Source organism: Somniosus microcephalus, chromosome 11 (assembly GCF_052327205.1).
Source record: "Somniosus microcephalus isolate GS21.2 chromosome 11, FLI_Smic_1.0, whole genome shotgun sequence".
In the NCBI taxonomy this organism is placed as follows: Eukaryota; Metazoa; Chordata; class Chondrichthyes; order Squaliformes; family Somniosidae; genus Somniosus; species Somniosus microcephalus.
Genome location: NC_140997.1, coordinates 92,830,869 through 92,856,080, shown reverse-complemented (window position 1 = coordinate 92,856,080; position 25,212 = coordinate 92,830,869). Strand labels below are relative to the sequence as shown.

General features: G+C 45.8%; 1 protein-coding gene across 1 annotated transcript in view; it reads left to right on the top strand.

Annotated features, from left to right (window-relative positions):
• The first annotated feature begins 277 nt into the window (after positions 1 to 277).
• The window catches only part of capn15 (calpain 15), a 119,904-nt gene continuing 94,969 nt past the window's right edge, over positions 278 to 25,212 (top strand). Inside the window, exon 1 of the mRNA XM_086001023.1 lies at positions 278 to 1,816. Coding sequence (XP_085857149.1) covers positions 299 to 1,816 — 1,518 coding nt within the window. The 5' untranslated portion in view covers positions 278 to 298. The remainder of the gene's footprint in view (positions 1,817 to 25,212) is intronic.

Below are 25,212 nucleotides of genomic sequence, written 5' to 3'. Positions count from 1 at the left end.
GATCATTGTCTCGTGACCCCTGCTGGAAAGCACCATGTGTGGGTATTTGGTGAGGGCGGGACAGGCTCCTCTATGATGCCCTTGATCAGCCGGTGGACACACTGTCTAGTCTCACACATGAAGAATGGCCATTTGAGAGAGGCTGTTGGAGAGCTGCTGGTCACTGTGAGACGACAAATGTCAATGTCTTGAGGGAGGGTGGGTGGAGAGTTTTAAAAGTAATTAAGGATATACCACTCAGTTGATTAATCGTTGCATATCTTTTTTTCCCCTCAGTACCTCACAGTTGCCTGGTGCCATGGCAACAACGAATGAGTGGCCATGTACCCGATGCACTTTCTTGAATCCCGACGTGCTGAGGCAGTGTTCCATATGCGAGGCACCCCGAGAGAGGCCAGACTTCAATGACATCCTTCGGCTTAGCACAGAAGAGCAGCAATGGGCCTGCTCCCGATGTACTTTCAGGAACTCCATCAACAAGAGCCAGTGCAACGTCTGTGGGTCTTCCCAGACCCTTACTCCAGTCATGCCTCCCATCCCCGCGGCAAATGGGCACCCCAAAAACCTGACGGCTGTGGTGGAACACCGAGGTTCTGCCGCTCAGGACTGTGGGAGATCGACCAACGGTGATGTCAATGGCAACTGCTGCGAGAACAGCGCACTAGACGCCTCCAAAGCTTGGGCCTGCCAACGTTGCACTCTCCACAACACACCGTCAGCTAACTCGTGTTCAGCCTGTGGGGGGCCCCGCAAACTTTCATTGCCCAAGATCCCACCTGAAGCTCTGGTTGTGCCTGAGGTCATGACCCCAGCTGGTTTTCAGCTGCCGTCAGGCCCGCCATCGGTGACGCCCCAGCTCGGCAACTCAACCGACCCAATGGAGGCCGACTTGTCCCCAATTCGGGACGCAGCCGCAGACACAGAGAGTCCGAGGTCTCCAGTTGTCAGCCCGCTGTCGCCAATGATCCAGAATAACCCCGTGCCGCGGAGCCGTAGGGAGGTGCCACCAGCCGCCAAATTCCAGCCACACGCTGCAGACCCGCCAGTCCTATCTGGCAGCTCGATCACCACGTCTACCTCCAGCACCTCTGCTCCAGTCACCAGAGCTGCTCCCCAGGGACAAGTGAAACCCCCTGCAAAATTACAAGAACTCTTTTGTACCAAGAAGCTCAGTGTTTTAGATGAAGAAATGGAGTCGTCGCCCAGTCAGTGGAAGTGTGTGTCTTGCTCCCTCATCAACTCTGCTGCAGTGTCGAAATGTGAATCTTGTAGGACCATGAATGGTGGCGACATCATAGACCTAACTGGAGAGACCGTGAGGTTCACCCCCTTTAGTCCCTCCAGCCCGGATTTTACCATATGGACCTGTTCGAAGTGCACTCTGAAAAATCCCACTACCGTCCAAAAATGCAGTGCCTGTGGTTCCTCCAAACTCCATGGCTTTCAAGACCATAGTTACACAGAGCGAGGGCCAAGGTGCCCGGACTGTAACATGGAGAGGGGCCTGAATGGGTCTGCGTGCACCACATGTGGGGGCAGGTCCTCGGCCACACGGAAGCCCATCAAACTGTTCCCTGTCCAGCCACCGTCCTCTCGGGAGAAGTCCAACGAGTGGTCCTGCCCCGCCTGCACTCTCCTAAATGACTTGAAGGCTAAGCATTGTGCGGCCTGCCACACTCCGCAGCAGTATTTCACACTGAGGAAGGGCTCAAAGCCGCTGAAGAGAAGGGAAAGCATACTTGTGGAAGCACGGAGGAAGACTGACGAGGGTGAAGCCAAAGAGTTGTGGGAGAATATTGTGAAGTTTTGCCAGGAGGTAAGCATCTGTAAAATGAGCGTATAGTGGTGCAGGTCGACTCTAAAGATGTATTGCTACTTGTAACTTGTCAACAGGTAACTACTGAGCAGACTTGTGAATGAACTGATTTGCAGCAGCATTGCATGTGCTCATTGTGCACTGAACTACCAGCTCGCCCTCTCTACTTCACAGGAACATAGGAAGGACATAGGAACAGGAGGAGATCATTCAGTCCTTCGAGCCTGTTCCGCCATTCAATTAGTAATGGCTGATCTGTACTTCAAATCCATTTACCCGCCTTGGTTCCATAACCCTTAATATCCTTGCTTAACAAAAATCTATCAATCTCTGTTTTGAAATTTTAAAATTGACCCCCAGCCTCAAGAGCTTTTTGGAGGAAGAGAGTTCCTGATTCCACTACCCATTGTGTGATGAAGTGCCTCCTGACATCACCCCGTGAATGGCCTGGCTCTAATTTTAAGGTTATTCCCCCTTGTTCTGGACTCACCCCACCAGAGGAAGTAGTTTTTCTCTATCTACCCCATCAATTCCTTTAATCATCTTAAACACCTCAATTGGATCACCCCTTAATCTTCTATACTCAAGGGAATACAAGCCTAGTTTATGCTTCAATCTGTCCCTAATTACAGTATGTAATCTAGTCAGTAAATGGAGACCTAATGTTGGTCACTTGATGAAATGTACATTGGGGGCCATTAAGCAAAATAAACCATCAACCGTTGGCAGCTGCCTAGTTTCTCAGTGGGGGATGCATGAGTGAGTTAAAATGGCTGTGGTTTATTTTTTGTATTGGGCACCACTACCACGCAATATTTTTGGTACAACACCTAGAGTGTGATTTATTTTGTATAGTCAATAACCGTCGTGCTATGTCCCATCCCAGCCTATTCCATGTCTAATATTCCAAGAATAATGAAGACATGAAGACAGCAGTAATGTTCCTGAGGGCTCCAGAGGATGTCATATAGTGAAGATTGAGCTGTTTAGGAATACTCTCAGAACTCGGGTTTCTAAAACTGCTTTGTAATGATTGACATAGGGATTTAAGAGTTTGGTTGTGAAAGTATTATCAGGTGATTTAAGGTGAAGAGTATTGCTAACTTTTGTGAAACCAATGCTGTAAAATCCAGTGTATAAATCACTCCCCTACTTTTACAGTGAAACTTCTATCCTACTTTATGCACTTTGTGAGGGAGAGATTTACAGAGATTCCTTAGGTGTTGCTGTCCTTCGACCCAAACTCCCTGGACCCAGGTGTAAAAGTGACTTAACACTGGCTCTACTGCTGACCATGAGAAACTCCCACAGTCGCACTCCTGGTTGAACTGATCAACACTGGTTGAGTGACATGCCAGTTACTGGAACCAAGCACGGAATGTTGCTCCCGTAAATGCAGACCAGTGCTACATGGAACGTGACCAGCACGGACCAATCAGTCGAATAAACATCTTTTTATTTTTGGATCCAAAAGCCCTGTTTAGATGATAGATGAATTCTTTCGTTGTGATTAAAGCTCCTACAGGCAACAGTAGTCATTATTTGCAACATTACCTGTCTGTTTCAGCAACAGCTCAACTCTGTAAAGCCTGGAGGGTCAGAGAGTCCTGACCAATATCACATTCTACCGGGTCGGTTTCAGAAACCGTTTTCCTGTTGCCTTGAATCCTCAGTTGACACATTGCTGTCTCTGTGTCTCATACTCTGATGTAGCTTCCCAATAGTTGAGTGGATAAAGTAAAGAAAGACTTGCATTTCTGTAGCACCTTTCCGGACGTCCCAAAACACTTTACAGCCAATGACGTACTTTTTGAAGTGTAGTCACTGTTGTAATGTAGGAAACGCGGCAGCCAACTAGCACCGACGGCCACCGCTCACTGTCCAGGCTTCTGCATGAAGAATGGCCACTTTTACACACAGAGGAAGGCTGCTGGCAACCAGGGAACTATAACTCGGCAAGAACCTGTGCCTCGGGAAAGCGGGGGCGCGGTGTGGGAGAAAACAGAAAGAGATCACACATGAGAATGAACTGTTGGGACTCATCCATTCACTGCATAAAACTACAAAGTATTACAAGGTATTTATAGCACAAACAGGCCATTCAGCCCAACTGGTCTATGCCAGTGCTTATGCTCCACACGAGCCTCCTCCCACCCTTCTTCATCTAACCCCATCAACATATCATTCTATTCCTTTAACCCTCGTGCTTATCTAGCCTCCCCTTAAATGCATCTGCGCTATTTGCCTCAACTACTTTATTTGCTAGCAGGTTCCACATTCTCACCATGCTCTGAGTAAAGAAGTTTCTCCTGAAATCCCTATTAGATTTATTACTGACTATCTTATATCTATGGCCCCTAGTTCTGGTCTCCCCCACAAGTGGAAACATCTTCTCGGTGTCTACCCTTTCGAACCCTTTCGTAATCTTAAAGACCTCTATCAGGTCACCCCTCAGAGTCTTCACTTTTCTAGAGAAAAGAGCCCCAGCCTGTTCAATCTTTCCTGATGGGTATAACCTCTCAGTTCTGGTATCATTCTAGTCAATCTTTTTTGCACCCTCTCCAGTGCCTCTATATCCTTTTTATAATATGACGACCAGAATTGTTCACAGTACTCATAGTGTGGTCCAGCCAAAGCTCTTTACAAGTTTAACATGAATTCTCTGCTTTTCAATTCTATCCCTCGAAATGCTTTGTTTGCTTTTTTCTGGCCTTATTAAAGTGCACCACTACTTTTAGTGATTTGTGTATCTCTTCCCCAGCTCCTCTACCCCATTTAGACACTTATTTTCCAAGGAGTATGTGGCCTCCTTATTCTTCCTACCAAAATGTACTACCTCACACATATCTCTATTGAAGTTCCTTTGCCAATTACATGCCCATTTTGCAAGTTTGTTAATATCTTTCTGTATTTTTCGCAGTCCTCCCCTGCATTAACGACCCCCCGCCCCCCCCGTAAACAAAATTTGGTGTCATCCGCAAATTTTGAAATTGTACTTCTAATTCCCGACTCCAACAACAGTGGACCCAGCACCGATCCTTGTGGAACACCACAACATTTGCTAGTCTAAGTAACTACCTTTAACTCCTACTCTCTCTTTTCTGTTTTGTAGACAGCTTGCTATCCATTGTGCTACTTGTCCCCTGACTCCACATGTTCTGACCTTAGTCCTGAGTCTACTATCACAGAATCACAGAAACCCCACAGTGCAGATAGAGGCCATTTCGGCCCATCGAGCCTGCACCGACACATATCCCACCCGATCCCCGTAACCCCTACACCAACACATATCCCACCCTATCCCCGTAACCCCACGTATTTAATCCCCCTAACACTAAGGGTCAATTTTATCATAGCCAATCAACCTAACCCGCACATCTTTGGACTGTGGGAGGAAACTGGAGCACCCGGAGAAAACCCACGCAAACACGGGGAGAATGTGCAAACCCCACACAGACAGTCGCCCGAGGCCGGATTCGAACCCGGGTCTCTGGCGCTGTGAGGCAACAGTGCTAACCACTATGCCACCGTGCTGCCCTATGTGGTACCTTATCAAAGGCTTTTTGGAAATCCAAATATATTGGCCCAGAAATTCGGGTCTCCACGGGTGAGTACGCAGTACGCACGGGGTACTCACCCGTAGGCCCAATGGAAGTGCCGGTTTCCTGCATGCACTGCGCATGCGCGGGAAACCAGCACTTCCGTTCCCCTGAAAGCAGGGGTTAAGAGGTCGAACGCGTGTGCAGGAGAGGCTGCGCGTGCGCATCGAACTTACGTTTTTTTTTTACAGGTTTTCCCGGGAGCGTAAGTCTCCAGAAGTTACACATTTAAAAAGCCGGCGTAAGGCCTGCTTTTTACAAGGTAAGTGGTGAATTAATGAAAATTAAAACATTTTTTCCCACAGGTTTATTATTTTTAAATTCTTTAAAGAAAGGTAGGTTTATTTTTAGCCCCGTTAGAAAATAAAATTATTTTTTTCAAAAATTTAAATTATTGTTTAAAATAGTTATTTCATGTAATTTATAGTTTATTTTAAAAATGTGATTTAAAAAAAAAAAATATTTGAAGATTTAGTGATGTTTTGGGGCCCGTAGTATTTCTAAGTTTTGACAGCTCTTCCTGTCAAACTTATGAATGGAGCATTCCCTGCTCCGATTGGCTCCCCATGGCCCACGTGATCCCAGGGGATGCATCGAACTAACTGCGCCCCTGGGATGCACAAGCACTGCGCGCCGGCAGTTGGAGCAGGCCCAGGATCAGAATTCCACAGGGGCCCACAGCTCAACGGCCGGCGCGCAAGGTAAGTGCAGGTCGGGGGCTTACACCCGCGGGAAGCCCCCGACCCGAATTTCTGGGCCATTATGGCCATTATCTAATCTTTCTGTTACTTCTTCAAAGAATTTAATAAGGTTGGTCAAGCAGGACCTTCCCTTTTGGAATCCATGCTGACTACTCATTATTATATTTTCTAGATGTTTTTCTATTACATCTTTGAGTAAGGATTCCATTATCTTTCCCACCACCGACATTAAGCTAATTGGTCTATAGTTCCCTGGACTTGTCCTATCTCTCTTTTTAAATATAGGAATAACATTAGCTGTCTGCCAGACCTACACCAGGGAAGACAAACAAAAATCGTGTTAGTGAGTCTTCCAATTAAAATTCAGGTGCTCTCCCAAAATATATATCTCCATCTTCACAGGAAATTAATGATCTAGACGAGGAAACTAGATGTAATATCTCCAAGTTTGCAGACGACACAAAGCTGGGTGGGCGTGTGTGCTTTGAGGAGGATGCCGAGAAACTCCAGTACGATTTGGACAGGTTGGGTGATAGGGCAGATGCAGTATAATGTGGAATAATGCGAGGTTATCCACTTTGGTGGCAAAAACAGGAAGGCAGATTATTATCTGAAAGGCAATAGATTGGGAGAAGGGGAAGTGCAACGAGACCTGGGTGTCCTTGTGCACCAGTCGCTGAAGGTATGCATGCAGGTGCAGCAGGTGGTTAAGAAGGCAAATGGTATGTTGGCCTTCATAGCAAGAGGATTCGAGTACAGGAGCAAGGATGTCTTGCTGCAGTTGTACAGGGCCTTGGTGAGACCACATCTTGAGTACTGTGTGCAGTTTTGGTCGCCTTATCTGAGGAAGGATGTTCTTGCCATGGAGAGAGTTCAGCGAAGATTCACCAGACTGATACTTGAGATGGCAGGAATGATGTATGAGGAGAGATTGGGTCGATTGGGCTTATATTCGCTGGAGTTTAGAAGAATGAGAGGGGATCTCATTGAAACTTATAAAATTCTAACAGGACTAGATGCAGGAAGGATGTTCCCGATGGCGGGGGTGTCCAGAACCAGGGGTCACAGTCTAAAGATAAGGGGTAAGCCATTTAGGACAGAGATGAGGAGGAATTTCTTCACCCAGAGAGTGGTGAACCTGTGGAATTCTCTACCACAGAAGGCAGTTGAGGCCAATTCATTAAATATATTCAAGAAGGAGTTAGATATATTTCTTAAAGCTAAAGGGATCAAGGGATATGGGGAGAAGGCAGGGACAGGGTACTGAATTTGGATGATCAGCCATGATCTCATTAAATGGCGGAGCAGGCTCGAGAGGCCGAATGGCCTACTCCTGCTCCTATCTTCTATGTTTCTATGAAACTGCAGAGACACACCTGTGGCCTGAAACTTACACGCTTGTGTGTATCATGAATGGGTGTGGCATACCTGAGGAAGCGTGATTACCCTTTTATTTTCACCATACAACAACAACTTGTATTTATATAGCACCTTTAACGTCATAAAACATCCCAAGGTGCTTCACAGGAGTATTATAAGACAAAAAAATTTGACACCAGGCCACATAAGGAGAAATTAGGGCAGGTGACCAAAAGCTTGGTCAAAGAGGTAGGTTTTAAGGAGCGTCTTAAAGGAGGAAAGAGGGGTAGAGAGACGGAGAGGTTTAGACAGGGAATTCCAGAGCTTAGAGCCTAGGCAACAGAAGGAATGGCCACCAATGGTTGAGCGATTATAATCAGGGATGCTCAAGAGGGCAGAATTAGAGGAGCACAGACATCTCTGGGGGAGTGGGTGGGGGGGTTGTGGGGCTGGAAGAGATTACAGAGATAGGGAGGGGCGAGGCCATGCAGGGATTTGAAAACAAGTATGAGAATTTTGAAATCGAGGCTTTGCTTAACCAAGAGCCAGTGTTGGTCAACGAGCACAGGGGTGATGTGTGAACGGGACTTGGTGCAAGTTAGGACACGGGCAGCCGAGTTTTGGATGACCTCAAGTTTGCGTAGGGTAGAATGTGGGAGGCCAGCCAGGAGTGCGTTAGAATAGTCAAGTCTAGAGGTAACAAAGGCATGGATGAGGGTTTCAGCAGCGAGTGAGCTGAGGCAAGGGCGATGTTAGAGAGAGAAACACGCGGTCTTAGTTGTGTCACGGATATGTGGTTGGAAGCTCATTTCAGGGTCAAATATGACACCAAGGTTGCGAACAGTGTGGTTCAGCCTCAGACAGATGTTAGGGAGAGGGATGGAGTCAGTGGCTAGGGAACGGAGTTTGTGGCGGGGAACGAAAACAATGGCTTCGGTCTTCCCAATACAGGAAACTTTGGTTTATCCGGAGGTTGTATGTCCGGAAACCTCGATCTACCAGCAGAAATCAGGAGCCGTTTTGTTAGGTTTTTTTCTTCTTGTGGCTTTTATTTCCAACAGTCAGGCTCTGGAAAGTCTCTCTGAAGCTGTTGCTAAGCTACAGAGACGCTTCCAAGGTACGGGCCGACTGTTTAGAAGCTGTTGCTAAGCAACAGTGTTTGTTGTCAGATACGGAGATGAAAAGTTTTGATAGATCGGCAACAGCTCGGTCCCGTCGGTGCCGTATATAACAAAGTTTCCTGTATTTAATTGGAGAAAATTTCTGCTCATCCAGGACTGGATAATGGACAAGCAGTCTGACAATTTAGAGACCGTGGAGGGGTCGAGAGAAGTGGTGGTGAGGTAGAGCTGGGTGTCATTAGCGTACATGTGGAAACTGCCGCTGTGTTTTCGGATGATGTCGCCAAGGGGCAGCATGTAGATGAGAAATAGGAGGGGGCCAAGAATAAATCCTTGGGGACACCAGAGGTAACGATGCTGGAACAGGAAGCGAAACCATTGCAGGTGATTCTCTGGTTACGATTAGATAGATAAGAATGGAACCAGGCGAGTGCAGTCCCACCCAGCTGGATGACGGTGGAGAGGTGTTGGAGAAGGATGGAGTGGTCACCGTGTCAAAGGCTGCAGACAAGTCGAGAAGGACAAGGAGGGATAGTTTAACTTTGTCACAGTCACAAAGGATGTCATTTGTGACTTTGATGTGAGCCGTTTCGGTACTGTGGCAAGGGCGGAAACCTGATTGGAGGGATTCAAACATGGAGTTGCGAGAAAGATGGGCACGGATTTGGGAGGCAACAACACATTCAAGGACTTTGGAGAGGAAAGGGAGGTTAGAGATGGGGCGGTAGTTTGCAAGGACGGAGGGATCAAGGGTTGGTTTTTTGAGGAGAAGGGTGATGATGGCTGATTTGAGGGAGAGAGGGACAGTACCTGAGGGGAGAGAACTGTTAACAATATCAGCTAACATGGGAGCCAGAAAAGGAAGTTAGGTGGTCAACAGTTCGGTGGGAATAGGGTCGAGGGAGCAAGAAGTGGGTCTCGGGGATAAGATGAGCGTGGAGAGGTCATGAGGCAAGATCGGAGAGAAACTGGAGAAAGATGTGAGTTCAGGGCTAGGGCAGGGGCGGACCTTAGAGGAAGTTTGGACCAGTGGGCTAGGGGAAGGAAGGGAAGTGGCAGAGGCAGCTGAACGGATGGTCTCAATCTTAGAAACAAAGTCCATGAGCTCCTCACACTTGTCAGAGGAGACAGGAGAGAGGGGCTTAAGAAGATGGTTAGCAGTAGAGAATACAAGCCAGGGTTTATCTTTGCATTTCAGAATGATTCTGGAATAGTGAGCAATTTTGGCAGATGAGAGCAGGACCCGATAATGTGGTCCAGCCAGATCTGGCGGTGAATGGCTAAACCAGTTGTCCGCCATATCCGTTCAAGTCTGCATCCCTTGGACTTAAGGGAGCAAATATGAGGGCCGTACCAGGAGGAATGGCCAGGGTGAGAGAGAGAGTAATTGCTTTAATAGGAACAAGGGCATCAAAAGTGGCGGTGAGGGGTGTGGTTGAGCAGATCGATAGCTGCAGTAATGTCGTGGTGAATGGAAGTAGCTGCAGAAGTGTCATGGTGACTGGAACCATAGGAAGCACTGACTGGCCACCATGCATTCTTGTCCTCTCTGAAGGTTGGAAATTCCATGGTGCAGACCACATCTTTCAGACTAAAACTAGTAATCAGACTTACTTACAAGATATATGATTACACAGAAGCAAAGGACCACAAATACTTTTAAAACATGAATAATTTTAAAATAATGGAGCCTATGAGTTTAAATGTCTTCATCCAAATGTATTTTTACACAATCCTATACTCTGCAAGAATTTTAGGTGAGTACAGACTTTTATAGACCTCCGGAAGCAATGTTTGTACATCAGTGAGGTGATACTCTTGCCTACTGCAGAGAAGTCCAAGTGTCATTTCTAGAAACTGAAATGGAGTTGAAAGCTGGGCTCTAAACTTACACACTAATAAATTTTGCAGGAAAAACTGGTGTATATAATCTCCCATCAGTAGACCTTTGGATAACGAAATGTCAGGCCACAATGGTTGAGATCAGCTAACACAGCAAAGATTTGGGACCAGACCATGTTCTATATAGCGCCATTTTAATTCAGATTCAGTGAGCCAGCTTTTGATGTTTACGCTGCTAAATTCAACTTGCTTGTTCCGACCCAACATGTGAAAACTGAATCTACGAATTTGCTACTGAGGTAAGAGAGAAGGATTCAGGAGTGTGAATGTTGGGGGGGTGGGGAGGGCGGGGGGCAAGTCACAAACACTGGTTTTATTGAAACAGAATTAAAACAGCACCAATATAAAAGCAACTCTTTACATAGGTGCATGGAGATTGCAGCAGCTTCCAGGGTTGGTGAGTGCATCTTCAGTGTTAATTCAGCTCATTCTCACTGTAAGGCTCAGTAACTCTTCCAGCTGGATATTTATCAGCTTTGTCAGCACTCTGTTTTACTATCACATGCAGTCAGAGGGAAAAGGTGGGGTAGAGAGGAGGTGGGAGGGTGGAGCGATTTAGGGTTGGAGTTCTGGAGTGTAGGGGCAGAGTGAATGAAAGATTGGCCTTCATGGAGCAGAGGAGCGCAACTGAAAATGTTCCGCCTAGGATTTTCCTAGCGAGGGAGGGGGAATAAGGAGTTAACCCAGCGCTGCAAGAGAAACTGGAAACCAGAGGTGAAGACACCAGGTTTGTTTCCATTGACAGTAGCTAATGATGTCTTTTATCGGTCGATAGTTTCGCTGGCGTTAATGATGCTTTTTATCTTGGTTGAAATAATGTGCATCTGAAAAAGCAATCAAATTTGTATATGATTGATTATTGCTTAAAAATGAATGGTTACAATGTTGTCCTGGGCTCAGTCAAGGAAACAGTCACTGTAGGCACACAAGTTGGAGTGTGTGATACTGTGTTTAACACACAGGCCAGAATGAACTGTGAGGCACTAACCCATCATCTGAACTCTTGAGTTACTTGCGTCCTTGAAACCTACCTTAGTCTGTGTCATCTTTTTATTGTGATTCACTGGGGGGAAGGGCAGTAATTTGTCCTCCCACTTTTGACATGTTAGTGCTTTTCCCATCCACAAGCATCATGTTGGGCAGTGATAATGGACAGTCAAAGGCATCATTTGTATTGGAGTGTTACTGTGTGACCTAGATTGCAGTGAGATCTGAATGTTACTTCACTATGTCCTAGGGTATAAGCATACTCTATATATTGAGGTTAGGAAAGTGGCTATCTGGGAATGACAGTATTCTGACTGAGAAGATTCACATGGCTTATGTATAAAGAATAATAATAGGAGTGAGTTACAGATTATAATGTAACTGGTTTCCTGGCTATTATTTATCCCTCAACCAACATCGCTGATAAAAAAAAACATATGATCTGGTCATTATCACATTGCTGTTTGTGAGACCTTGCAAATTGGCTGCCGCGTTTCCTACATTACAACAGTGTCGACAATTCAAAAGTACTTCAATGGCTGTAAAACTCTTTGGAATGTCCTGAAGTCATGAAAGGCACTGTATAAATGCAAATCTATCTTTTTTCCAGATTATTGCATTTTTAGTTCTTTTTACCCTTTTTATTTCTGCTTTCTGTGTTTATCGACTCTCTAGGTAAGCCCAATGCTACGTACTTTGATTGTGCTTGTGGTTGCCCTGATCTCTAAGTTTGATAGCATGCCAGGAGCATAGGTCATAGAACATAAGAAATCGGAGCAGGAGTAGGCCATTCGACCCTTCGAGCCTGCTCTACCATTCAGTAAGATCATGGCTGATCTTCTACCTCAGCTCCACTTTCCCGCACTATCCCCATATCCCTTGGTTCCCTTAGTATCCAAAAATCAATTGATCTCTGCCTTGAATATACTCGATGACTGAGCATCCACAGCCCTCTGGGGTAGAGAATTCCAAAGTTTCGCAATCTTTTGAGAGAAGAAATTTCTCCTCATCTCAGTCCTAAATGGCCGACCCCTTATTCTGTGACCCCCCCCCCCCGCAATCCAGGGGAACAATCTTCCCAACATCTACCCTGTCAAGCCCCTTAATAATTTTATGTTTCAATGAGATCACCTCTCATTATTCTAAACTCTAGGGAATATCGGCCTAGTCTACTCAATCTCTCCTCATAGGACAATCCCCCCATCCCAGGAATCAGTCTGGTGAACCTTCGTTGCACTCCCTCTATGGCAAGTATATCCTTCCTTAGGTAAGGAGACCAAAACTGTACACAATACTCCAGGTGTGGTCTCACCGAGGCCCAATATATTGCAGGAAGATGTCTTTACTCTTATACTCCAATTGCTTTACCACCGGAGGAGAAAAAATAAAAAGCTGGTGTTACCATGCCATTTCCGGGATAATAACTCTAAACTGCATCTGTAGAAACCTGACACCAGATATCATCCCCTCCTTAAAAAAAAATGTTCAGGTCATTTGTCCAAATCAGCCAAGTTCTCCCTCCGGCCAGCCTGCCTGGACTTGTCCCTCTGGAGTCAGGAGTGCTGGTGATCGGCCTTCGCCTGTGCCTGCCTGTGGGCAGCTGCCAAGAGTTATTGCTAGGCCGGGCTACTTTGTCCAACGTCCCATCACCTTGCCCAGGAGACACCGCAGCCTCTCCTCAGCACGGGGACTGAGCAGACTGGGAGGATCTGCCCGCTGTCCCGCTCCATGGCACAGTGTTCATTTGCCGTCCTGGTTGGTGCCACGTGTGGTTGCAGTTGCCCAGGAACAGGGAGGAGATAAATCACTTGGCGAACAGGTTTGTTTCCTCTCAATGGAACGAGACAGCACTCTGATTTCAACTTCCACATCTGTAGTTTATCAAGCTGGGTAATTTGTATCCGTTACCTGTGTATCTGAATTCTGGCAGGTGCTCCTGCAAATGGACTAGGCCTATTGTACTGTCTGCAAAGGCGCTGTAAGAGTTGATATAATATCCTGTCAAATTAACTGAAAAGACAATTTGTCACAGTATGTAATCCAGACTATTCTTCACCCTCTGAACAAGCAGTTCCTCCCGACTAGCTAGTTCTCAGCATAAAGGATGAGGCTCTAATTAATCACTGGAGCAGACAGGCCACGATAATGATGGTGGATATATCAATATTAGAGCTCACTGTGAGGATTCAGCTGGAAGCCCTATGTACATTGGAAAGTGCTGAGGTATATTTTTTATTTAGTCAGCAGCATTAATTTTGTTACAAGGATTTGTGAAGCACAAAACAGCAGTGGGGCAAATTCTGATGAATCCGACACACCAGTAGATGGATAAATAGATCATCGGCAACCCACAACCACTGCCTAATTACTGATCAGTGCTCTACAAATTGCAAGAAGGGGTGGCATTTCAATTGATGTCACAGAATTTCTTTACTGTTGGAATGAGAGCGCTGACCATGTTTCCAATGTGTATCTACAGAATGGGACGTTTGGTAGAATGCACTTAAGCCCTCGCCTGGTGCTGAAACACTTCAGAGCCTTGTTTTAAAAGCAGTTTAGAATGGCTAGTATTACCCAGAGCAGAGCTTCCCAAACTGGGGTATGCCCCCGGGTTGTGGGACACACCCTGGTTATCAGAGGATGGGCTGTCCAAGAAGGAGAGCCAGTGATGCAGAGCCAAAAGAGGTTGGAATCAGTGGCGAGGAAGCAGAACTTGTGGTGGGGCCAAAGGTGATGGTTTTGGTCTTCCCACTGTTGAGCTGGAGGAAGTTATGACTCATCCTGTTTGCAACCGTAGGATCTTATTTGTCCCCAAGCCAAGCTTCCATCCCCATATCCTCTCCGTCACAAAGCCTGCTTGCTTCTATCTCTGTAACATCCCCACATCCTGCCTGACCTACTGTTGGCTCCCAATACTTCAACGCCTCAAATTTAAAATTCTCATCCTCCTGTTTAAATCCATCCATGGCCTCACCTGTCACTATCTCTGTAGCCTTCCCCCCCCCCCCCCCCCCCTGCACCTGACCTCAAACTCTGTTGCTCTAACTCCAGCCTCTTGTGCAATCATGGTTCATTTTAAGGGATGGGACAGGGTATATAGAAACAGACTGTTTCCAGTGGTTGAGAAGTCTAGATTGAGAGGGACATGGATACAAAATTAAATGCAAGAAATATAGGACAGAAAGCAAGAGAAACCTTTTTACACAGAGGATTGTGAGGCTGTGAAATGCACTACCAGTGTGAGTGACTGAAGCCAGGGCCAGGTTAACATTTAAGAACAGGTTAGGTAGATGGTTGAAGATGGGGTTAATAAAGGGATATAGGAACAGGTTGGGCAGATGGGATTAGGATTACTGCTCGTGTGGAGGATAAACACCAATAAACACATGCGTGCACACACGCTCTTGGTCGCTCACATACTTCCTTCAAAACTCAGCATCACCACTCAGGCACGAATGTACACACGTTACATCAAGAACGTGTAAATTTCAAAGGAAGCTGAAGTACCAATTGTGTCTGTGACCAATGGGCTGGGTACATGCATTTTACCTCCGTGTCAGCTCAGTTGGCAGCACACTCGCCTCTGAGTCAGAAGGTTGTGTGTTCAAGTCCCACTCCAGGGTCTTAAGCACGTAACGGTGGGCTGGGAGTGCTGCACTGTCCGAGGTGCCATCTTTCGGATGAGACGTTAAACCGAAGCCCCGTCTGCTCTCTCAGGTGGACGTAAAAGATCCCATGGCACTATTTCAAAGAAGAGCAGGGGAGTTATTCCCGGTGTCCTGGCCAATATTTATCCCTCAACCAACATAACAAAAACAGATTATCTGGTCATTATTACATTGCTGTTTGTGAGAGCTTGCTGTGCGCAGATTGGCTGCCGTGTTTCCCACGTTACAGCAGTGACTCCACTTCAAATGTACTTCATTGACTGTAAAGCGCTTTGAGACATCCGGTGGTCATGAAAGGCGCTATATAAATGCAAGTCTTTCTTTCACCTGTTAGTCCAGCATCTACCAATCTGAGTCTCTCTGGTTGGTAGGTATAACGGCAGCTCTTGGTGTTGGTTTGTAGAATGCTAGGTCGCTTCTTTTGGCTACACTGGATCCAGCCCAGTATCAGCCCTCCAGCTCGGGTAGGTCTCGGAGTCCATGCGGCCGGCCCAGTTCTAATTGAGTAGCTCCCTATAGGGGTTTTCCATTGTTGCAAAGGTAAATGTGTGGACATTCTATTGTAAGAAGTGCCCCATATCTGCTGCAGTGCCCCTTCGCATCTCCTGGATTCATTCTGATAACCTGGGCATTTGTCGCTCCGATCATTCATTTGTTGCTATACTTTGGTGAATGCATAATCTGAGAATCTTTATTAATGCACAGAAATACATGCTCTGTGTTATAAATCTCATCATCATAAAGAAACTACTCATGAAATAATACTGTACGGCCAGCTGGTGGCGCCGTCCAAGGAGTATAAATACTCAGGCGTGTGCCCAGCTTGCACAGGGGCATTTTGTTAGACAGGAACTAGTGAAGTACAACTAGACCTCCATGTTCTGAAACAAGTTGGTTAAAGCCTTGCTTTATACTCAAACCAAGTGCGTAGTGAGTTTTATTACGTCACTTTGTATCTATAATGTGCCATTATACAATCAGACAGTATTAACTGTCTGCCCTGTGTGCTCGATGATTAAGTGGCCAGACTCCATCTCTTGGCTATCTGCCTTTCTTCTTTAACCGATTGTAAAGATATAATTCAGAACTTAATATGAATACTAAATATTCTAAACACAGTGATGTCTAAGTGGATTGTCTTTTTTCTTTCTCTCCTCCGTCCCTCCCCCCCAACCCGTTTCCCCATTCAAAAGCATTACATCTACTAGTGAGACACTGATGTTCTGGCGAATTCACTGTGTAATTAGGATGATTCTGACCATGGTGGTACTGAATAAAATTACCCTGAAAGGTCAAGCAAGCCTCTGGATTCAGATCTGCGATGAAATGAAAAGGTCTGTTTTCCCTATCGGGAGTTGTTAGCTATTGATCTGGGAGCACTATATTCACTAAGTGTACATGTGCTGCTGCATAATGTAGAAATGATGGTGACCGTGTTGAATTTTGCTGGTGCTATCATTATAATCACTCTAGCTACTGTAACAAGACTGGATTAGCCTGATTTCAGAGCAGTCTGCTAGTCTTGTGAAGCTTTACATGCTTTTTTTGATGCACTCCTTTTGAACTGGAAGTTATGGTTTCCATTAAGTCTCTGCTCCCTTGAGTTCAGAGTAGAGCGTGGCTGCAGGAGGAGCTGGCCATCACCTGGTGCGCTTGTGCTGTTTGTAGCCCACGTTTCACAACCACACCTCATTGTTTCACCGACTTGGAATCCGAGAATCTCCTGCTCTCTCCTCCCACTTTGTCAGATGAGCTTGATTGTGGTTTAAGGGTGTTAGTCTGATGCACAGAAGCCTCACCAGGAAGACACTGCAGTGGTGATATCCCAGCTGCACTTTTCTAATTGCAACAACAACAACAACTTGTATTTATATAGCGCCTTTAACGTAGTAAAACATCCCAAGGTGCTTCACGGGAGTATTATAAGACAAAAAATTTGACACCAGGCCACATAAGGAGAAATTAGAGCAGGTGACCAAAAGCTTGGTCAATGGGTAGGTTTTATGGAGCGTTTTAAAGGAGGAGAGAGAGGTGGAGAGGTTTAGGGAGGGAATTCCAGAGCTTAGGGCCTAGGCAACAGAAGGCACGGCCATCAATGTTTGAGCGATTATAATCAGAGATGCTCAAGAGGGAAGAATTAGAGGAGCGCAGATATCTTTGTGGGGGGGGGGGCTGAAGGAGATTGCAGAGATAGGGGGGGCAAGGCCATGGAGGGATTTGAAAACAAGGATGAAAATTTTGAAATCGAGGCGCTGCTTAACCGGGAGCCAATGTAGGTCAGCGAGCACAGGGGTGATGGGCGAATGGGACTTGGTGCGAGTTAGGACACGGGCAGCCGAGTTTTGGATGACCTCAAGTTTACGTAGGGTGGAATGTGGGAGGCCAGCCAGGAGTGCGTTGGAATAGTCAAGTCTAGAGGTAACAAAGGCATGGATGAGGGTTTCAGCAGCGGATGAGCTGAGGTAGGGGCAGAGACGGTCGATGTTAGAGGTGGAAATAGGCGGTCTTAGTTATGCCACGGATATGTGGTCGGAAGCTCATTTCAGGGTCAAATATGACACCAAGGTTGCGAACAGTGTGGTTCAGCCTCAGACAGATGTCAGGGAGAGGAATGGAGTCAGTGGCTAGGGAACGGAGTTTGTGGCGGGGACCGAAAACAATGGCTTCGGTCTTCCCAACATTTAATTGGAGAAAATTGCTGTTCATCCAGAACTGTGTGTCGGACAAGCAGTCTGACAAATCAGACCGTGGAGGGGTCGAGAGAAGTGGTGGTGAGGTAGAGCTGTGTGTCGTCAGCGTACATGTGGAAACTGACGCTGTGCTTTCGGATGATGTCGCCAAGGGGTAACATGTAGATGAGAAATAGGAGGGGGCCAAGGATAGATCCTTGGGGGACACCAGAGGTAACGATGCGGGAACAGGAAGAGAAGCCGTTACAGGTGATTCTTCAGTACGATTAGCTAGATAAGAATGGAACCAGGCGAGTGCAGTCCCACCCAGCAGGGCGTTGGAGAAGGATGGAGTGGCAGCAGACAAGTCAAGAAGGACGAGGGGGGATAATTTACCTTTGTCACAGTCACAAAGGATGTCATTTGTGACTTTGATGTGAGCCGTTTCGGTACTGTGGCAGGGGAGAGATTCAAACATGGAGTTGCCAGCAATACTCCCTGTAATTTTTTTGGCGCGTGGGCCATTCAATTTTTTGCACATGCGTGGTCATAAGAACATAAGAACATAAGAACATAAGAAATAGGAGCAGGAGTCGGCCAATCGGCCCCTCGAGCCTGCTCCACCATTCAATAAGATCATGGCTGATCTGATCCTAACCTCAAATCTTCTATCACTCTGCATCCACCCGAACCCATGTGATCTCCCGGGAGAGGCGAAAAACCAGATAAAGACCCAATGGCCAATTTGGGAGAAAAAAATCTGGGAAATTCCTCTCCGACCCATCTAGGCGATCGAAATTCTTCCAGGAGATCACTCTGTCCCTATATTTTCTACAGTACTTACCTTCTGTAAAGGCGATCTCCACCCCAGCCAGGAACAGGAATAAAACCATCTCCTGAAATCTAACAGAATTAGAACACAGTAGGAGCAGAACAAGGCTACACGGCCCCTGGGCCCGCTCCACTACCCACAGGGCCATGACCATTCCGAACCCAGACTCATGTCCAATTTCCTGCCCGCTCCCCGTAACCCTTTATTCCCTTTACTTCTAGGAAACTATCTATTTCTGTTTTAAATTTATTTAATGATGTAGCTTCCACAGCTTTCTGGGGCAGCAAATTCCACAAACCTACCACCCTCTGAGTGAAGAAGTTTCTCCTCATCTCAGTTTTGAATGAGCAGCCCCTTATTTTAAGATTATGCCCCCTAGTTCTAGTTTCACCCATCATTGGGAACATCCTCACCGCATCCACCCGATCAAGCCCCTTCACAATCTTATATGTTTCAATAAGATCGCCTCTCATTCTTCTGAACTCCAATGAGTAGAGTCCCAATCTACTCAACCTCTCCTCATATGTCCATCCCCTCATCCCCGGGATTAACCGAGTGAACCTTCTTTGTACTGACTCGAGAGCAAGTATGTCTTTTCTTAAGTATGGACACCAAAACTGTATGCAGTATTCCAGGTGCGGCCTCACCAATACCTTGTACAACTGCAGCAATACCTCCCTGTTTTTATATTCCAACCCCCTAGCAATAAAAGCCAACATTCCATTGGCCTTCTTGATCACTTGCTGCACCTGCATACTAACTTTTTGAGTTTCGTGCACCAGGACCCCCAGATCCCTTTGTACTACAGTACTTTCCAGTTTCTTGCCATTAAGATAATAACTTGCTCTATGATTTTTCCTGCCAAAGTGCATAACTTCACACTTTCCAGTATTGTATTCCATCTGCCAAATCTCTGCCCACTTACTTAGCCTGTCTATGTCCCTTTGCAGGTTTTTTATGTCCTCCTCACTCACTACTTTCCGTCCCATCTTTGTATCATCTGCAAACTTTGATATGTTACACTCGGTCCCCTCCTCCAAATCGTTAATATAGATTGTAAAGAGTTGGGGACCCAGCACTGACCCCTGCGGAACACCACTAGTTACTGGTTGCCAATCTGAGAACGAACCATTTATCCCAACTCTCTGCTTTCTGTTAGAGAGCCAATCCTCCACCCATGCCAGAATATTACCCCCAATCCCGTGATTTTTTATCTTGAGCAATAATCTTTTGTGTGGCACCTTGTCAAATGCCTTTTGGAAGTCTAAATACACGACGTCCACTGGTTCCCCTTTATCCACCCTGTATGTTACTTCCTCAAAAAACTCAAGCAAATTTGTTAAACATGACTTCCCCTTCATGAAACCATGCTGAGTTTGCCCTATTAAATTGTGTTTATCCAAATGTCCCGTTACTGTCTCCTTAATAATGGACTCTAACATTTTACCAACCACAGATGTTAGGCTAACAGGTCTATAGTTTCCAGCCTTCTGCCTACTACCCTTTTTAAATAATGGTGTTACATTAGCAGTTTTCCAATCTGCCGGGACCTTTGCTGAGTCCAGTGAGTTTTGGAAAATTATTACCAATGCATCCACAATCCCTACCGCTACTTCCCTCAAGACCCTGGGATGCAAGCCATCAGGTCCAGGGGATTTATCCGCCTTGAGTCCCATTATTTCCATTGAAAAGCCGGTGAGTGGCCTGCGTGGGACCTCCAGATCGCTGCACGGCCACGCAGCTTTGCGGGAGCATTGCTTGCCAGTTGCTCTGGTTTTCGTGATTATTTCAAATATTAGATATCATTATCTCGATATGGAGCCCAAAAAAAGAAACAATTGCGGAGTGGGTTTGGGAGACAGGTATTGTCAAAATTGAGTTTGTTCTGTTTCACACCTGCGCATTAAGGTGAGGGAATTAATGCAGTTGAGACCTTTCATTACAACAAAGGCAAAATACTACGGTTGCTGGAAATCTGAAATAAAAACAGAAAATGCTGGAAATACTCAGCTGGTCAGGCAGCATCTGTGGAGAGAGAAACAGAGTTAACGTTTCAGGTTGATGACCCTTCACCAGGACTGGAAAAAGCTGCAGATCGAACAAGTTTTTAAGCAAGTGCAGGGGCAGGGAAAGGGGGGAGGGGAGGAAAGAACAAAATGGAAGGTCTGTGATAGGATGGAAGGCAGGAGAGATTAAGAGATGGTGCAAGGCAAAAGGAGATGGTAATGGGACCTTTCATTAGTTCTCTAACCATTTAAGTTCCTTATTCAATTTGTTTTCTAGCCAGAATGTTTTTAAAAAATAATATTCACTATTGTGCTTCAAAGAGCATGGCTCTCAGATGTGTACACTTACTCAGAATGTGGGCAACACTGGCAAGGCTGCATTTATTGCCCCTCCCTGGCTGCCCTGAGAAGGTGCTGGTGGGCTTTTTGCATCAGTAATTTGCGTATATCAGGAAACTCGTTTAAACGGCACCTAAATATCCGGAATTCTCTAATAACCGGCAAAATTCTCACTCCGAAAACTACAGTAGACAGTCGTTTATAAGTTTTGTTTTACTGTTAAGTAATTAAAGAGTTATGGATTACCCTCAACTGGCAGTACTGTACTTAATCAAGCATCTTCCACCATCCATTTAACACAACATTCTGTAGGTGAGTACCCAATTATACTGCACATTTCTTGATTTTTAAATTTTTGTTTGTTAAAAATAGCCTCGGTAGATATACCTCTCCGTTATCCGGAATTTTTAATCAACCGGCACCACCCCGGTCCCGTCGGTGCTGGATACGAAAGAGTTTCCTGTATTAACAACCAAGTGGCTTGCTTGCCCATTTCAGAGAGCATTAAGAGTCAACCATGTATTGTGGGTAGCCCAGAGCAGGTAGAAGAGGCAGGTTTTCTTCCCGGAAGGAGTCAGTGAATCATTTAGGTTCTTATGACAATCTAGCAGCTTTCATGGTCAGTATTGTTCTGGTGCCAGCCTGTTAAATGCTAGATTTACTGAGTCCAATTTCACAACTTGCCATGGTGGGATTTGAATTTACTGCCTCGGGATTGGTGGTCCAGTTCCATAACCACCACACAATCATACCTAACACTTGTGCTAAGTTAGCTGATCTCAGCCAGGGTGAGGGTGCTGCCATGATTGGCCCTGGCATTCTTGGATTAAGGATGGAAAATCAGTCCGAGTCATAGCTGGTGGAAAGTGTACACGTATGGTGTCCGCCAAGGGCCGGAGCAGACTGGACTGTGACGCCCACCACTCCCAAGGTGGAATAACCTGCCAACACTCAGTGGGCTCACTCACAAAGACTAGCCACTTGGGTGAGGTACCAGAGGGCGAATATGGCACCAGGCTCCAGCACGAGTTACTGCCATCAGAAGAGGGCCAGGGGTAGGTACAAACTTGGAGCTTATCCTTACCCCATTGATGCGCCCTAGAATCATAGAAAGTTACAGCACGGAAGGAGGCCATTTCGGCCCATCGTGTCCGCGCCGGCCAACAAAGAGCTATCCAGCCTAATCCCACTTCCCAGCTCTTGGTCCGTAGCCCTGCAGGTTAGAGCATCCCAAGTGCACATCCAAGTACTTTTTAAATATGGTTAGGGTTCTAAGAGGGAGTTGGAAGCTCCAACTAAGGAAGTTATGCTAAATCTTTATAAATCACTAGTTTTACCTCAGCTGGAGTATTGTGTCCAATTCTGGGCACCACACTTTAGGAAGGATGTCAAGTCCTTGGGGTGGGTGCAGAAGAAATTTACTAGAATGGTAGCAGGGATGAAAGACTTCAGTTATGTGGAAAGACTGGAGAAGCTGGGATTGTTATTCTTACATCAGAGAAGGTTAAGGGGAGATTTGATAGAGGTGTTCAAAGTCATGAATGGTTTTGATAGAGTAAATAAGGAGAAACTGTTACAAGTGGCAGAAGGGTCGGTAACCAGAGGACACAGATTTAACATAATTGGTAAAAGAACCAGAGGTGACCCAAGGAAAAATAAATTTATGCAGCCAGATGTTGTGATCTGGAACGCACTGCCTGAAAGGGCAGTGGAAGCAGATTCAATAGTAACTTTTAAAAGAGAATTGGATAAATACTTAAAAGGGAAAAAATTTGCAGGGCTCTGGGAAAGAGCAGGGAGTGGGACTAATTGGAGAGCTCTTTCCACGAGCCGGCACAAGCAGGATGGGCTGAATGGCCTCCTTCTGTGCTGTATAATTCTATGATTGGAAAATTCGACGAACAGGTCACAAATGATCAGACGCAACAGGAAAGCAGACACCTAGAAGTGGCAAATGTACTGTTGTGACTTGTCAGCGAGTGAACTGCTTTGTTTTCAGCTCTTTCACAGCCAGTAACTTCCTCCGTGCAGTCGGCCAGGGGAATTTTCAGTTTATGTTGCGATTGGTTTAGCAGTGAACCTGAGCACAGCTTCCTTTGGGACTTTCCAGCAGTTAGAACTGTACACAATCAGATTGTCCATCATCAGACATTTTTAGCATTCATATTCTGAAAGCTGTTGAGGAAATTTATTTCACTGGAAGTTAAATCGCCATTCTGTTTATGGAGATCTATATCTGAATCAGTGTCTGCCCAGTTACAATCAATAATACTTTATTTTAAAAACTTAAGTGACACAAATCCATAATAAAACCATCATTGGAGACATTACTAGGAAGATGATTCATATTATGGATCGAGTATATTATAGGATACTATTTCCTACTTTCCAGGAGATGAAAGTTAACTTGCATTTGGCCCAAATATAACAACTTGAATTCATATAGTGTCTTTGACTGAGAAAAACATACCAAGTGGAGGAGGGGTAAAATGAAACTGATACCAAGCCATGATGGGAGAGTTAGTGCGGGACCCAATGTTAGGATGCAAAGGTGATTATTATGAAGGTTTTTAAAGGTGTAGAGTACAATAGAGAGGTGGGAGAGTTTAGGGAGGAATTCCACAGAATTGGGCAAGATAACTGAAGACTCTGCTCCCATTGGTGGGCCATAGGGAGAAGGGGAATGCACTGAAAACCAAAGTAGGGACACTGAAAGGTGCAGTAGGGAACATAAGGTTGGAGAGGCACAGTGGAGGGATTTGGGGACAACGATTTTAAATTTGTTGTGTTGGAGATCAGTGTAGACCAGTAATGATGGGATACAAGCAACTGAGTTGAGGTTGCGGAGGACGGGAGCCCAGCACGGAAGTCATGGGGAAAACGAGTCTAGAGGTGGCACAAGTGGAGGGTTTGGCTGACTAATGGGAGCCGTAATAGTGCTTAACATGGTGACGCCAAATTTGGCAAGGGTTGATTGTACAGCAGATGTGTTTGAGTTAATGGCCCTTGGACTTAACAGAGTGAAGGTGAGGACTGTACTGGGGGATAAGCAGGAACGAGAGAGGAAGAGTTATTGAAGATTGAGCAGGTTTATCTCAAGGAATGTAACTTTTTTGGGGGAAAACTTCTAATTCCTTTTGCAAATCCAATATTTCAGTGTATTTTTTGATCCCTGTTGAAGATTTTTCTGTTTTGACACTCATCCCACTCTGCTGAAAAATAACCTAAAGTTCTCAGTCTATGGGGAATAAGCAGGCAAGTGAGACTAATTGGGGTGAGCTGGCACACGCACGATGGGCCGAATGGCCTCATTCTCTGCTGTATGATTGTAATTTCTAGATATCTGTTCATAAATTCATAATTTATCAATCAGTTTACATGTGAAAATAAAATAACAGGCTTTATACATTAAAAAATAAAAACAGAAAATGCTGGAGACACTCAGCAGGTCAGGCAGCATCTATGAAGAGAGAAACAGAGTTAACGTTTCAGGTCGATGACCTTTCGTCAGAACTGGAAAAAAGCAGGAAATGGAACAGATTTTTAAGCAAGTGTAGGGGCTGGGAAAGGGGGGGGAGGGGATGAAAGAACAAAAGGGAAGGTCTGTGATAGGATAGAAGGCAGGAGAGGTTAAGAGACATTAAGAGCTATTCAAGGCAAAAGGAGATGGTAATGGGACAGGTTAAGGAATAAAGGATGGCTCTAGATGAAGTGTAAATTGCGCTGGCAGAATGAAAGACAGCTGCCATGTGAGAGAGAAGAACAGGCACAAACAAAAGGTGTGGATAAAAAAATATATATATATAAAATAGGGGCCGAGGTTATGATCTGAAATTGTTGGACTCTATGTTGAGTCCAGAAGGCTGTAAAGTGCCTAATCGAAAGATGAGGTGTTGTTCCTCGAGCTTATGCTGAGCTTCACTGGAACAATGCAAGAGGCCGAGGACAGTGAGGTCTGAGTGGGAGTGGAGCGGAGAATTCAAGTGACAGGCGACCGGAAACTCAGGGTCCCCCTTATGGACTGAACGCAATGCGGTCACCCAATCTGCATTTGGTCTCCCCAATGTAGACCGCTTTGTGGAACACCTCCGTTCAGTCCGTAAGTGGGACCCTGAGTTTCCGGTCGCCTGTCACTTGAATTCTCCGCTCCGCTCCCACTCAGACCTCACCGTCCTCGGCCTCTTGCATTGTTCCACTGAAGCTCAGCGTAAGC